Source organism: Crocodylus porosus, unplaced genomic scaffold (assembly GCF_001723895.1).
Source record: "Crocodylus porosus isolate Cpor-Errol unplaced genomic scaffold, CroPor_comp1, whole genome shotgun sequence".
Classification (NCBI taxonomy): Eukaryota; Metazoa; Chordata; order Crocodylia; family Crocodylidae; genus Crocodylus; species Crocodylus porosus.
The window spans coordinates 186,826,934-186,842,309 of NW_017728886.1; the positions used below are offsets into that span (position 1 = coordinate 186,826,934).

General features: G+C 40.0%; 1 protein-coding gene and 1 long non-coding RNA gene across 4 annotated transcripts in view; one reads left to right on the plus strand and one right to left on the minus strand.

Annotated features, from left to right (window-relative positions):
* Nucleotides 1–3,812: 3,812 nt before the first annotated feature.
* The window catches only part of USP14 (ubiquitin specific peptidase 14), a 28,693-nt gene continuing 17,129 nt past the window's right edge, over nucleotides 3,813–15,376 (minus strand). For 2 of the 3 annotated variants that reach the window (XM_019546828.1, XM_019546821.1), the window contains exons 11-16: nucleotides 11,849–11,914; nucleotides 10,983–11,075; nucleotides 9,015–9,143; nucleotides 6,659–6,719; nucleotides 4,721–4,828; nucleotides 3,813–4,550 (exon numbers count right to left, since the gene is read on the minus strand). In XM_019546828.1, coding sequence (XP_019402373.1) covers nucleotides 4,399–4,550; nucleotides 4,721–4,828; nucleotides 6,659–6,719; nucleotides 9,015–9,143; nucleotides 10,983–11,075; nucleotides 11,849–11,914 — 609 coding nt within the window. In that variant the 3' untranslated portion in view covers nucleotides 3,813–4,398. Of the gene's footprint in view, nucleotides 4,554–4,670; nucleotides 4,829–6,658; nucleotides 6,720–9,014; nucleotides 9,144–10,982; nucleotides 11,076–11,848; nucleotides 11,915–15,376 lie in introns of all 3 variants that reach the window. The other variant, XM_019546836.1, reaches the window with a different exon arrangement.
* Nucleotides 11,922–15,220, plus strand: LOC109317886. Its single transcript, XR_002103136.1, has 2 exons — nucleotides 11,922–12,213; nucleotides 12,264–15,220. It is a non-coding gene; the product is annotated as an uncharacterized LOC109317886 (long non-coding RNA).

Consider the following 15,376-nt stretch of genomic DNA (forward strand, 5'->3'; position numbering starts at 1 on the left):
TGGATAAAAAAATTAAGGAAGCAGGATGTGGTTTACTTTAAGAATGAAGCTGGAGCTCTGATAGGAGACTGCACTTTAGAAGTAGGATGTTATGGGACTTGAGGTAGTATCCTTCCATCTCAGGGGAATTGCAGTCCTTGTTGCGTAAGTCTGGATTTCTTCATTCTAGGCTTAATACAGTGCAGGAAATACAAATACCCTTTTTCTCTTTTTTTATTTGCCAGATTATCCTTGTTCTGGATCCCTAAAGGGAAGTTGTCAGTGACTAGAACATGATGTTAGTTCCCTTGGACACTGTTTCCTTGTCCATGAGAACTCAGGACTAGGCAAACACTATTGAAGGTAGATAGAATTAGTTGAGTATGAGAGGTTCCCGGAAATGCTTTTTGTTTCCAGCTTCCATGTTAATGGTGAAATGTGTCTCTGGCCCATTGTAAGTATCGCAGAAAAGACCCTTTCAGATAGAAGTAATCCTTGCAGAGTTGTTCATTTGGATCAGTTTTGCTGAGTAAACTCTACTTGATAACCTGATAATGAGCATTATGCTCTGACATAGTACCTTCTCCTGAAGTTTTCTGACAAGTTTTCAAAGCATCATCTTAAAACTGTTGTATTACTATAAAAAAACCCTCACCTGAGTCATCCCTCCTAAGTAAGAGAAGTAAAGTAGGAAGCGTAAGGGGTAAGGAAGACAAACGGAGTACAAACGTCATTGAGAGGACTGTCCTCCTTTGCTGGAGTTTCTTTTCTAATCTTCCAAATAATCCTCATGGTAGTGTATTTTTATGGACAGCCTCTTGAGGGAGAAAGTGTTGATGTTTATAATCAGTTTAAAGGCCTGAGGACTGCTGCCTAGAAACACTTAATTTTTCCATGAGTACAAAATCTGTTTTGCTGTAGAAATCAGTTGTTGCAGGAAACATTTCTCAACAGCAAACTGGAGCAAAGCCACCCAGAAGTCTTGCAAAATTCTGTGGAAACATGACTTGTACATACTTCCCTGCCTCCGCAAGAAGCAGAAAAGGAGGTGCTCTGCTTTGTAACAGTAAGGAGACTGGAATCACTGGGCAACTATGATACAGAAAGAAGAGGCCTCTTCTCCATCCCCAGCAGCACTGGAGGGAATGGACAGAAGAGAGAGCACCTGAGGTAGAAGTAAGACTCCACTGCCTAAAAATGGTTTTATTTGTTTTATTCCTCCTGCTGCTGAGCACTTCCTTGCATAGCAAGCCCCTCCCTCACCTTCTAGTCCTTACACCCTTCAAGGAAACTGCCAAATGCTCCAGCTGTTCTCATGGTATCATCTATTCTAAGAAACTTCTAGGCATAGTACCTGACACTGTCAGTTGAGGATGCCTCCTAAAGGAAGTTGTAGTTTCTCTGACTAGCATGAAATCCTTAAAATCTTAGCAGGGGCCAGTCCTGTTCTCATCTGGTTTTAGGACAGCTCTGTGACCCCAGTTGGACTGTAGGAAGGAAGCAGTGTCGGCTCTATTTAGAAATCACTTGTAGCCCAGTAATTTTGGGGTCTCACTCACGATTTGTGAAGGTGAGGAGCAAGCCTTGGCAGAGTACAGGATTGTAGATTTGGAACCAGGAATGTTAATATTCTGTGGACTGACTTCTGTGCACACCAAAGCTTCTTCAGAGCAAGACTTTATCTGCTAAATGTGGCTGTACTGCATTTTGGAATAAATGGTAGAAATGTGTGCTTGACCACTGTGACTAACCACTCTAATGCCTGGCACTCCAGCATCAAAACCAGAACTCAGTATTTGTTCCAAACATTCCTTGTATAAATTGCTGATGCCATGCAATTACCCTTTGAAGTGTCTGCTCATCACTGTACAACAGTCTAATTCCTCAAACCAAGTGGGAGAGGTCTGTTTTGTGGACCTGGAGCCTATGAACACCAAGACTCATTGCTGGCTTATTAGAGGCTTGAAACGGATCTGCACCACAAAACTTATCTTGCTTTATAGAGCCGTTCTAGGAAATTACATTTTAAGCACAGTAACGTTGCTAAATCAAGTCTTCAGATTAAGGAAATACTAGAATTAATTTTATCTACGCATTATCATTTCTGTCTTACCTGTAAAGGACTGTGATCAGGTTAAGGACTATTTTTCCTTGGGCAGAGTGCCTAAGGAGTTCACTTATATCATGTCTGAATATGTTGGCTGTAGGCTTATGCTTCATTTACTCAAGTTGGAAAGGTAGATGTAGCTTAGCAGTCTGAAGGAAGAGCATAGATGGTTATTAGCCAAATGTTAGAGAACTTTAATTCATGTGCAGCTGTATCAGACTTGGGAATACTAGGTGAGTCATTTTAAAATCAGTTTTCATAGGTGGTTACTAATTTCATTCTTTCTGAATGCCCAACTTACATAAGTGCTCAGCATTTTCGGTTGAAGCTGGGGGAGTGAGAGATTCAAACCCTGCTGGATAGCTTGATTGAAAGAGCCATCTTTTGTTGCTGAAATGTACTTATTGATGGCTTTTAGGTCAGTCCCCTGAGGCCCTAGTTCCATATCAGTGGAGGACTTGAAGTGTGATGTAAGACTGGGTATTGAGGGAAGATACCTGTGCAACTGCAGCATGACTCAGATTGTGCACTAAAGGAGAAGGGGTCCTGTATAAGTAGTCTTTACAAGAATTACAGATGCAGAGCCAGAATAAAGGTTGTACTTCCTGTCTGGAGTGCCTGAGTCCATAGATTACACTTAGGCATGTGGCTTTGAGTCAAGGATAGTTTCTACCCAGTGTTGAAGCACTTAAAACTGGGTAGATTTGCACCTTATAAGATGCACATGCTTTCATAAGCAGTAGCTTGCTTCATCTGATGTTGAGAAATATCTGACAGACTAAATCAAAAGTGCAATAGCTTTAAGGTGCAAATCTACCCTACCTCCTGCTTGACTTCAGACCAACATGGACTATCGCCCTCTGAAGGGTCTTAAGCCATAAGCACATTTCCTCTACTAAGATATATGTAGTTAAACTCTTGGCTTACTGCTTTTGGGCACACCTGTGACGTAATGTTTACAAAGCATTGTATTAAGACTTGCACTTTGCTTTTTCCTACTATTGTATAGCAACGTAAAAGGGGAAGTGTGCTTCTAAACTACCCTAAAGCTTTAAAAAAAATAAATCACAAATTACCGGATTTCTTTGGTCATGTGTTGTAAGGAACCCAGCAGAACTTAAGATCCTTGGTACAGGAAAATTCTAGTAGTTAAGGACAGCTAAATCTAACATACTTTACAACAGATCTACATGTGGACTCACTGCTGTTTCTAAGCGTGAAGTACTAGACCCCTGCTCTCCCCAACCCAAATTATGAATGGAAACAAGATATTTCTGTATTGATGCAGCTTCCTTGTACTGACTGGGTAGGCAGGCTTTTTAAGAAAACCTTCTGATAAAACAGTTCTTCAGATATAATGGCACCTTAATTCAGATGCTTAATGCTGTCTGGATCCAAGAGCAAAGCATAGTAGTTAGTATTCCTACTGGTTACAGGATCAATTAAACAAGTTGCAATAGGAACAGTGTCCATGGATGGCCTCAAGTAAATGGCAACCTCCCAACAGACAAGAGGCATCATAGATCTGAAAAATATACTTGTTTCCATGTTGATGTCCATAATTGTAAGGATTACTTTAAGCAAATTGTATTGTTGGGTACAGAAGGAACACTACTCTCGTCAGGGAACATTAGAGCTATTATCATAAGTAAGAGGCATCAGTGCCTGCTCTACAAAAACAGAGACTATGCATGGGAATGTAAATGTTAAATACATAAAAGGCATCTTTGTTATTGATCACAATTTATTTTAAAGTCATGAAATGCCAGCAACAGAACAGACTGAGTCAGCAGGTCAGGCTGGACAAATACTTGATTGTAGCCATGGTTGTTGGCTGTGGGCAGCAGCACTGAGTTACATAACGAGGCAACAATATCTCTTCTACCTTCCTGGCAAAAGTCAGGCAAGATAAAGGATGGACAGCTATTGAACTGTGGTATAAACCATGCAAGAGCAACAAATGATGTAAGAATAGGTGTGTAATAAATATCTGGTTGATGAAATTAGAGGGGATGGAGAAGGGACAGGAGGAGGTGCATTTAGAGCCACCATTTTAGATGTTTTTTGTTTTTTAAAGAAAATATCTTTCTGCAAGACATCAAAATTGTTTAAGTGTTGTTGCCAACACAGTGGCAGCACAGTCCAGCAATGACTAATTGTTTTTTGGTACACAAATTGGTTTAAAATAATTTCCCTCTTCACATAAGAATGGTTTGAACAAAAGTACATCTCCATTGTTAAAGCGCTGGGGTTAAAGAAATCATCAGTAATCATTTATTTCACACCTAGGCAGAAATGACAAAAAACAAAGACTACTGTTCAGCTTCATCTTCTATTACTTCAATTCTGCGAGGCCCGTAGAGTAGAACATAAGCTATATGCCAGTCTCCACCCCCAGATAACCTCAGAATGTCTTCAGGTGTGACAATGCTGACTTTGTCATCATCAAACTTGATCCATTCATCTACAGAAAAACAAGAGAGAGACTTGTAATTCTTGATGACTAAGAACTGAGTGGGTTTTGAATGCTTAGTATCCTTTAAAAGAAAAGGATGTCATTGCAAGGCTCAGTCTACAAACATACAGGAGTTAACAAGTACAGTTAGGCAAGTTCTTTTCCAAAGTTCTTAGTACCTTGTTTCCTTTTAACCCAGGATACATAGTGACCAGAGGAACTAGATCTTCCCTGATGTGTTAGTACTGCTTGCAGGTCGTAATAACCACAGTTGTTGGAACCAATATCTGGGGAGAGAAAAAAATCACCACCCTGATTAACAAACAATAGAGACCACAAACTCCATGGGAAAACAACCAGAATATAGTTTTATAGTTGCCATGACTGCCTACTAGATGTAAAGCTCTCGTGGATCATATATTTTGGTTTGAATAAACAAGTTGGTTTTACTCCTTTCCGTCAAGAGGTAGATTTTGCTGATCTGGTACAAGCTGTCTAGCGAATACACTAACACTCCAAATTGCAGTTCTCCAGGTTACAACACAGTTTCACAATTGCAAAACAACATTTTGCATAAATAAAGTTCAAGAATAGCTGATTTTGCATCTTTAACTCAATCACCACTCAAGCTTTTCAACATTTATCCCACTTGTGACAGAACTGGAATTCATATGCAGGGACATCCCTGGCAGGGTGCAAACTGGGGCAACCACCCTGGGCCCCATGGAGCCAGGAGGAACAGCTACAGTGATTCTGTGCTGCTGTCAGCTTCACATCCAGCCACTGGGCCCAAGTTTTAATACAAATTTACAGTAAGAACAGATATTCTTAATGTCCCAGGGTTATAAACAAAATTGTGTAGAAGACAAGAGCCATAATTCATGTGCAAAGACAGCTTTGAATAATTTCAGTACTGGTACAGGCAACCCCCGTTTAGCGCCGTTTTGCTATAACGCTCATTTTAAATTGATACCCGATTTCAATTATTGCTCAGTGAGTTTCGTTATAATGCTCGAAGTCACCATCTTGGGTCATTAAAAACCATTGCAGTTGCCATCTTGGGTTGTCAAATACTTTTGGTTTTGCTTAACCCTCGGTTTTTCAGGACCCAATTAAGAGTGTTAAGTGGGGGTTGCCTGCACCACAGCACAATCCCCTGCCAAGAGAGACTTGCTTTTCATAAGATGTTAATGGGTACAAACTGTAGTTCCAATGTCAAGGTTTTGCCTTTTGCTCTACAGCTTGACAGATATATCAGAGAAAGGGAAAGGATGTTCTACACAACTGCAGAACTTGCCTGTGATGCACAGCACCACCTGAAATGGAACATGAGGGAAGACTCACGAATGCCTACCACACTTCTCTTCTGAGGCTCTCCACTGTGATCACCATGCATCTGTCCAGCTGGTGTCCTTTGGGAGAAGTCAGCACTTCTCTCTTTTCATGACAAACCAGTTATTGAACCCCAGAATGTAACTGGCAGCCTGGAGGCAGCCTCCAAGGGGTTAAACTGAAGCTCCTAATCCAGACGTTGCTCCCAGGCCCCAACATTCCAGATGCTGCCATTGCTGGGGTTTCCTGGGCAGGGTACAGTATAGGGTGTGCCCACTGCCTGGTGTAGCCTGGTCCCCCAGCCACTCAGAAGTTGGACATCCCTGCTCTCTAACCCCCTGTCTGGGCTACTCCATTATTTGTGCAGTGCCAAACACCACCTCCAAAATAAACACAGTAAGAGAGCAGCAGTGGAGCTGAACACAGTAATGAAGCTTCCTTAGAATTCCACTCTCCTCTGACCAGGAGAGGTTAAAAAAAAACCTCTATCTTTCAAGTGTCTGGTGCATAAAGGGGCACCATACACTTTGCCTGTGGAAGATTATGAGGCTGCTGTTATTAAACAACTTTAATTAATGAGATAATACCTATGTGGAAGCCACTGAGCTTTCTACTTCCTAATATTTTAGCAGGGTTTCTGAAGATTCATTTCAAAATCATGAAAAAATAAGTTTTCCAATTGGGAAAGTCGTTATAAACTTAATTAAACATGGGCGATTTTTTTAGATTTTAAAATTTAAATGCAGGTTTTAAATCAATAGACCTCTCAGTATTTATTCACTTACCATCAGGAAAGGAAAATGGTTCGTATTTAACTTCTTTCTGTACCCCATCACCTTTGCTAGACTGGAAAACAGAGTAAGTGATATTTTACAGATTATTTTTAAAGACACTTTAATATAGCTGTAACAAAAACGGTGTCATCTTTTTCCAACAGATTTCATATGCCTTTATCTTTCTTTGGGTGTCCAAATACAAGGTAGTCCTATTAAGACGTCTCTAACTGGACAACCAAAATTGATGCAAAACTAAATCGCTAGTCCCTTTGGAGAGAGTAAATACAAACACAGACAAATGTCTGCTCCGGACTGAACTGTACCACTTGCTCAATGGACAGATGAGCAGCCAAAAATGAACTAGCGGGTTGGAATACCAAAAAGATTCTGCAACAGGAAGTTTTAGTCTCAGGAAAGCAGAGAGAGACTAGGTGGGGAAGAGGTGGAAGGTATTCTAAACGCCAATAAATTATTGATAGTATCAATTTGTTTTCTATCCATCCCCCCACCCCACTCCTTCCCCCTGCCAACAATCAAAAGGAAGTACAATCTTTTGTTAAATACCTAAATGAAATCTGATAAGGAATCTAAGGATAAACAAACAACTTCAGTACTATCTAAACATAACAGCATAACTTTGTGGAACTATTTAAGAATATAGACCGGCATAGCAGATAAAGCTGCTTATAGAAATAACCTGTCTTATAACACAAGCAAAAACATGTAGATCTATAGCTATAACTTTTTAAAAATATGTGGACTTTTGGATCAATACATGTCACTTCAATTCAATACCATACACCTAACAGTCCTGTAAAGCTAGTGAGCTGACAGTCACCTGATAGTAAAATTACCAATATTTGACAAAAATATTTTCATGTATAATGAGAATGTTCTCACTAGTCTCCACTCCCACTTCCTGCACCATATTTTAAATAAGTGGGAACTTTTTTTAGCAGGCATGTCACAAGCTAACCTGGAAGTGCCACTCTGACCCCCTTCTCCTGCCCAGTCTATTGCTGTGCTGCATGTCCCCTCACCAGTCTGCCAGGTGCTAATTGTGGTAGACAACTACGCAAATAACATCTCTCTCAAGTAAAGTTTCTAACTTATGTCTATTAGAATTTCTTGGAAAACTAGAACAAAATAAATTGTTCTCAGGTAAAATCAAGGTTGCCAAATAGAAGACAACATTTCTTCTTTTAAGGCAATCATGCTGTCAGCTTAAGTATTAACAAACGCACATATGGGTACAAGTGACATTTTTCATGTTCCATTTTCATTAGTTAGTAAAAAAAACACAAAACATTTTAAAGAGAGTCATTATTTGTCAGAACAGTCCTTCTACAGCTTTTGCAATCTATGCAGTCTGCCTTTTCAGTGAGATTGTGGCACTGCAAATGTCAATTTGAGTGAACAGATTCTGGTGACTTTCACAGTCCCTGCCACACAACTTGCAGTGCTTTGAGCCTGGGGCAGCATTGCAAAGTATTCAGGCAAGATTCCCTTGAAGCACTAATCTGGAATCAGTGAAAAATCTGTCAAATGAGGTATTTCAAAACAAAACATTTCAGGCTTAATGATCAACTCTCCCAGAAATAGCCTCATTTATATGGATGACTTCTCAAATCTGAGTTGACATGAAGGACATTAAAGTGCGCTGGTATGACAATGCTGACCTGCTGATCATGACAACTGATTTTTAAAGCCAAAGAACATTATTTCAATATGCTTAAGCCAGTGATTCTCAACAAGTGTGCTACAAGCTTCTTTTAAGGGTGCAATGGGTGCTGTACAACATTAGCACTGTTAGGTGTGCAAGCCTCTACACACAATTCAAAAGATAAACCCAGACGTTTAAAAAAAATACTGACCTGCTGTGATTTTTCTGAGTAGTTTGCAATAGAAGAATTGCTCTGTTGTAGTCAAAAACTAGGTGAAAGCTATGAGCTAGCATTTTCTGAGGGGTCCCTTGGGTCTATAAAAGGTTGAGAACCACTACCTGAAGGATATCAGCTTAGCAAACTGATGATCATTTACTCATGCTATCACTTAAGTATATTCATCTGAACAATAAACAATTCAGGCTAGAACCTAGAAACTAAGATAAGGTGAAGATCTTTCAGCACACTGTTTATGCAAAATTTCATCAAGTCAAAATCCATCTAGTCATAATTTATTAAGAAGGATGAAATGAAAATATTTAATGGGTCAATATGCAGGGTTGTAAATAAGCAGTTTACTTATATCAGCTCTTATTAATGGCCTGTCATTCTACTTTCACGAATTTATATGAAATCAAAGTATCAAAATATCTGGAATAATACATAAAGCTAAAAAACTATGAAACTGTCACGTAACCTACATTCTTTGGCTGTTGATTTACTTTTTTGTCTTCTAGGTCCTTGAATTTTGACCGATATGGGACCATTTTTTCTTGAAGTTCTGGTGTACAAAGTTCATACACATCCAACATAAGAGGAAATTTAACATCCTAGGAACAAGAAAAGAAAAATCAGGCTATTTACTTAACCTAATATTCTCCGTGTATTTTTTTTTGTAGAAAGGCAAATCTGTGCAACTTTAAAATGCAAGTAAGTCATATGTTGATGCATTTGAAACAAATTAAGACCTCTAGGACAGGTTACAGAAATACAAGCAACTGACTGATTAGTTCTCTGCTAAAGGACCACAAATACTTTGTGAATAGTGTCTCTAAAACAGAATAATCTATAAGCTACAATAATTATATTAACTAAATATAAATACATTGATGGAAGAGCCTTTCCCATGTGATTGGTCTTTTTAAACCTGTACCTAAGCAGAAAACTATGTCTATTTTAGTGAGTTGTCAACTGGAAACTTATGCCCACCTATTGCTACTCCTATTGCTTATATATATTTGTAGCATACTGTGGCTGAATTAAATATTATGTTGCAACCTAGTTGTGGCAGAAATAAAGAATAAAAACATGTATAACCACCTTATGGAAACATGAAGTGTCTAATATGGTGATTCTCCACCAGGGTACTGTAGCACCCTGGGGTGCCCTGATCTCCTTTTCCGTGTGCCACAGGGGTGAGTGGCCAAGCAATGTTAGCACTGTCAGGAGTGCAACATGATTAACAAGATGAACCCAGAGATTTCAAATAGGAATATGTGATGCGGATAACATTTAGCCCTGATGGGGTCTTCCTGAGTTCTTTGGAAAAGAAGAATTGATTTTTTGACTACAGAAAAATAATACAGCAAGTGCAAGTTAGGAGCTGTTTTTTTAATGGGGTGCCTCAAGTCTAAGAAGTTGAAGAACCAGTGATCTAATGCATCCCAAACAAGCGAAGACTTATCATTGCCCTCCACAGCCATCACTGGAGCAAGTCCATACACTCACGCCTCTTTCATTGTTTCAGACTCACCAAAAGAAAAAATACCATATATGCATTTCACAACTTATATTCAGATCTTTCTCCAGTTCTCACCAAACCTGTCTTACTGCACGTCATCTCCAGATAGGGGGGAAGACTGAAATTTCTGCTTTTTGTGGGTTATGGAAGAGGGAGAGAAAGCTAATCTAGTGCTTGGCAGACTAATATGACTCTAGGATCCTTCATATATGCAAATCTTTAAGATTATTATACCTCAGGTCACCCTCCTTCCTCCTCCCCCAAGTTGCATTCAGTTTACACATATGCTCCTCCATTTGTTCTGCATACATTTTCACAAACATGGACCACACAAGACTGTGTGTTATATATTTAATTCCTTCCCTGATGGTCAACAAGTGATCCTGGAGGTCTGCTACCTGAACACTAGAAAGCAGAACTGCTGGTCAAACAGTCTCCCTGCAGCCATACGGCATACCCTCAGTGCACATGCCAAAGCCTGGAAATTAGACAGTACATTTGGCACAGAGCACCCCTGAGTATACACCATAAACTTCTTCACAAACTAAGGCCACTCTACCCCAACTACACAGCCTCATTCTGGGTTTTAGCATGCCCTTAAACACCAAGTGTGAAATAAGAGCCCTCTCTCCTGTCAAGACAGTTCCAAAAAGGCAAATGCGATCCCTTTAACTAGAGGTAAAAGCAGCATCAACACACTGACAATTCAAATGTTAAAGAAAACAGCATTTGATTTGGTCTTGTTTGTGATAGCATTAGTAAAGTAGGAAAACATATTTCTTTATTCAAAGATATTCTGTATTTCTGTTTTACTGTCTGCATTTAGGAACAAACTGATTTTCTTCAAGTGTTCATGAACTGGAATATGCTGATCACTAGATGCACGGAAACGTTAAAATTTGATATATTGATGAAGGCTCCTACTGACCTTAAGAACTTTGGCATTCACAGATTCTTTCTCTTTGTAAAAAAATCGAACCATCTGAATAGTCAGGTAGGCAGGCAAGCGACTGATCTTGGACTAAACAAGAAAATATTAAGAGAAATTATTATTTCAAATTTTTACAGAGAAAATAGCATCAAACTTGGCACCATCTTAGACTACAAGTTCTTCTCAGCAGGGGCTGGATATTCCAATGAGTTTGTACAGCACTTGGCTCAGTAAGGACCCACTCTGAAAGTTACGGTAAAGTAAAATCACTCTGAGGTTTAGCTTCTTCATTCCACTAGAGCAAGGGTCGGCAACCCCAGGCATACATGCCAAGCATGGCACACAAGACTATTTTGCTCAGCACACCCTGGCCAGCCACGGCTCTGGGTAGCTGCTGTCAGCGACAGAGCCCAGGCTGCTCCCAGCAGGGCTTATAGTGTCCCAGCTGCTTGCTGGCAGCAGCCTGGGCTCCTGGCTGGCAGCAGCTACCCAGAGCTGGGGCCGGCTACAACTGGAAGGCTGCAAACAGCTGCGCCAGGCTCTGGAGCCTCGGCATCAGCTCTGTACTGGCACATGCAGTGGGGGAGGGGCTTGAGGCAGTGCAACCTCCATCTGCCCTGTTCCTGGCACAGAGCTGGTGACTGGGTCCCGGAGCCCAGCACAGCTGTTTGTAGCCAGCCTGGGCTCTGGGCAGTTGGAGTAAGCAGCAAGCAGGCTGCAAAACAGTTGCACCGGGCTCCACAGCTCCAGCATCAGCTCCACGCTGGTGGTGATCGGACGCAGTGTCAGGGTTTTGGGCCATAAAGTTCTTGTCAACATGATGAAGCTAACAGGATTATAAAAATAGCAGTAGTACTACTCACAGATTTGATGTAGAGAGCATTTCTCTGCAGTGTTGGAGAGAGTTTGGTGATTTCCTCTTGAAGACGCTGTGAAAGATGTGAGGAATAATATGTGTGGACGAATTACAATACATAGAGGCAGCATAGGAAAAGACCAAGCATATGCATATAATAAATGTTTGGCCATTGCCCTCACTCTTCCTATGTCCATCTTCTTCCTGTTGCTATCATTTGTTCTGTTATAACATGTATTTAGAATCTAGGTTCCTCAGGATAAGGACTATATCCATGTATTTGCTCAGTACCATGCATATGCACGGTATCTTGAAAACAACCTAATTTTCTTAAGCTCTTTTCCTCTAGAAAGTGGCATGGCTATAAGCCATGTATAAGATACACAATGTATAAGCCATATATAAGTTACACAATGTATAAGTTATACATTGTCACATTTTGGCTATAAATAATCCAAACTTGAACATGCAAGAATTAAGTTAAAATTAATATTCTAAATATATTTCATAGAAAAGCACAGATCAGGACCCTCAACCAAGTAGCAAGATTCTCATTCTTAGATGCACCAGAAGTAGCATGGCAGCCGAAGGCTAATTAGCAAGAGCTGCTCAAGGTTTGAGGTTGACCAGTCAGTACCCACCCAGGTTCTTAAATGTTCTGAACCCACCCTTCAGTGTAAAAGCTGGCCTAAAAATCATGAAACTTAAAACATATCAGCAAAACTACAGCATTATTAAGAATGTTAAATGTAAGAATAAAGCAATACACGCATTAAAATTTGAGGTCAAATCCAAAACCAACTCCGTTCCCGCATTGAAACTCATGTCATCAACTACCAAAAATTAAACTTAGACTACAGAATATTCTAAGGAGGTAGCTCTTGCTTGGTTTTAAATCCAGATTGAAGTCAACCAAATTTGTACTAGTTATATAACAGTGAAACAACGTTATCTGATGTCTGAATCATTGCCTACAAGCTTATAATAAGGCACGGATTGTTGAATTCAATTCTTGTTTGGTGGCTGACAATCCTTAAAGAGAAACATTTAACAAGAAAGTTCTGTTATTTACCAGAAGTGACAAAGCTGTCAGTCTAAGTTTTCTCTGGGACTACAGAACCCACCTGAATAGGGCCAACAAGAGGGCTGTTTAGATCTAGGAAACTTACTTTCTGGTTCCTTTTCCTGAGTTGATATAACAGGAATTCAAGCTGCTATACGTGTGGCTACACTGACATCCACATCCTAAAAATAATGCTAAATAGACCAGAATATCTCCAGCCCCCAAACAGAAATCTCTTCTTGTTTGTACTAGCTAGGAGAAAGGAATTACAGACTCCTTAGCTTCCAGTCTTCTACACATCTATAAAACAGAATCTGGAACAGCATTCCAAGAGACAGGCAATATCCTACTGGCACCATAACTTTATCTAAAAGGCCTTCTTCAAAGTACAAGAAAAGAGTGGCCAGAGGCCTGATTACTGGTGTTGCAACTTCTCTCCCCGAAATTGAGGGGAGGTCAGACTTTCTTTACATTTCTTGAGTTAGATGTCTGTCTAGCAAGCCTCAGTTACCCAGCCTTGCAACACCTCGTTCCCAAGCCTTCAGTTAAAGCAGACAAAAGGCTCGTGTTAGCAGCATGCAATGTGACCCAATCAGCCAGGAACTGGGTTGCCATTATCAACAATCAATCAGTTTGGGAAAAGAAGTCTTGCTTAAATCTACAATTTTTAAACACCACAAATGTCTGCATATTGCAGTGGGCCTGGCTCACCAAGCTTCCAAAAAAATCAAATCCTGACAGGCTGTTTTTAGTAAACTGACTTGATACATCTCAGAGAAAAGTATTACAGTGGTGTTCTGTCACGAAGGTAAAAAAGTCTACACACAAAAATCTTATAAAAGTAGCTTGCTTTAAAAAAACCAATCAAAGCCAGTCACTCAAACATTCGTCTGCAAAATTTAAAACAATGTTAAATTTATGATCTGTTTCATCACCTGTTTCTTATTCTTCTTAAAAGAAACTGGGCTATAGTTCAAACAGCTTGTTTTCTGGAATCTACATCTAGATAGAGAAAAATTACTTTAAAAATTATTTTTAAATGGGTTTCATTTTGATGGATTTTAAAATTTACGTAAAACCTTCCTAAACATGCTCACTCATGTTCTGTCTCTCTCACAAACAAGGTTGAGTACTTCACAAAAAGTAACAGTTTTCTTAAGTACTACTCTGGACAAACAATGCAAGTGTAATGCCAGTGTCATAATCTGGGACGTGAATTTACTCTTGCATATCAGACTCAAACGTGCAGGAAAGCTTAATTTCTGCAAGAACGGAAAGTAAGCATGTAAGCCTGAAAGTCCCACCCCCTCCAACTTCATGCATTTCACATTACAGTCTGTTTCAATTTATAAAAATGGCAATATAAGAACTTGTCTAGCAGATACTACCAGAAAGGTGAAGCCAGATTAAAATCCACTAGTTTGACTGCTGAGCAGGCAAAGGAATTAAAGGTAATTCTTCCTTGTGGCTGTTAGCACATACTTCATTAGCATCCTCTTACACACTGAGAGTAGGAAAAATTCTCATACTTGGTACGCAACTTGCTGTTAGCTAACACTGATTATGACAGGGATTCTACCAGCCTGAGAAACACCCTTCCATAAGAGGATGTAAATAACAAATGGAGCCAACTATAATTCTCTTGTTTTGCAGTACAAAGTACTTAATTCTTAGTCCTAAAGACGCATTCAAGTATGATTTAGGTCAGGGCTGTCCAACTGGCAGAACACAGGCCATATGTAGCCCCCAAGTAGTTAATCTGTGGCCCCTGAGCTCTTGGTCTTTGTGTTACTCCCTCCATTACTCTCCTGCTGCTGCCACCAGGGTTTCTGAGCTCCCTCTAGCTTGCGCTGTATGTCCCTGTACCTAGAGGCATGGCAGTTTTGGAGGGACTTCAAGACCCAGTAAAGCACAAGAATGCAGACATGGTACAGGGCAGAAAGGGGGTAGAGGACAGAGTGTGACACTGCAGGGTTGCGGTGAGTGGAGTGGGAAGCTGTTTTATGTAGTCTCCAGCCACTGACAAGTTGAACAGACAAGAGGACTGATGGGTAGGTAATCAGGTGCGTTTTCTCTCATCTCCATATGCTGCTGGTAACAAGGATGTTATCTCTGGAGAGACCAACCCAGTTTGAGAGCTGAAACTGAACATCACAGAGATGCTTAATGGGATCTTCTAGACTGAGCACCGAGTCCCATTGGGTAGAGTAGTTTTCTTTAATCTTCACTAATCTATAAAGGAGCTTCTGGGAACCCCATATGATTGGGCCCCTAATATAGTCCATGGGCTGTTGTGACCTATTTGTAAAACTTTTCCAAAAAGGTTATATGAATATATTATCTCAAACAGTATATAATTGGAAGTTATAATCCCTATTCCATGATGATATCTTTGAGCTTTAACATATCTTAAATCAAACCCACCTTTATACAGATTTATTTTTTTCAAGCACCTTAAAAAAATAAAAATTC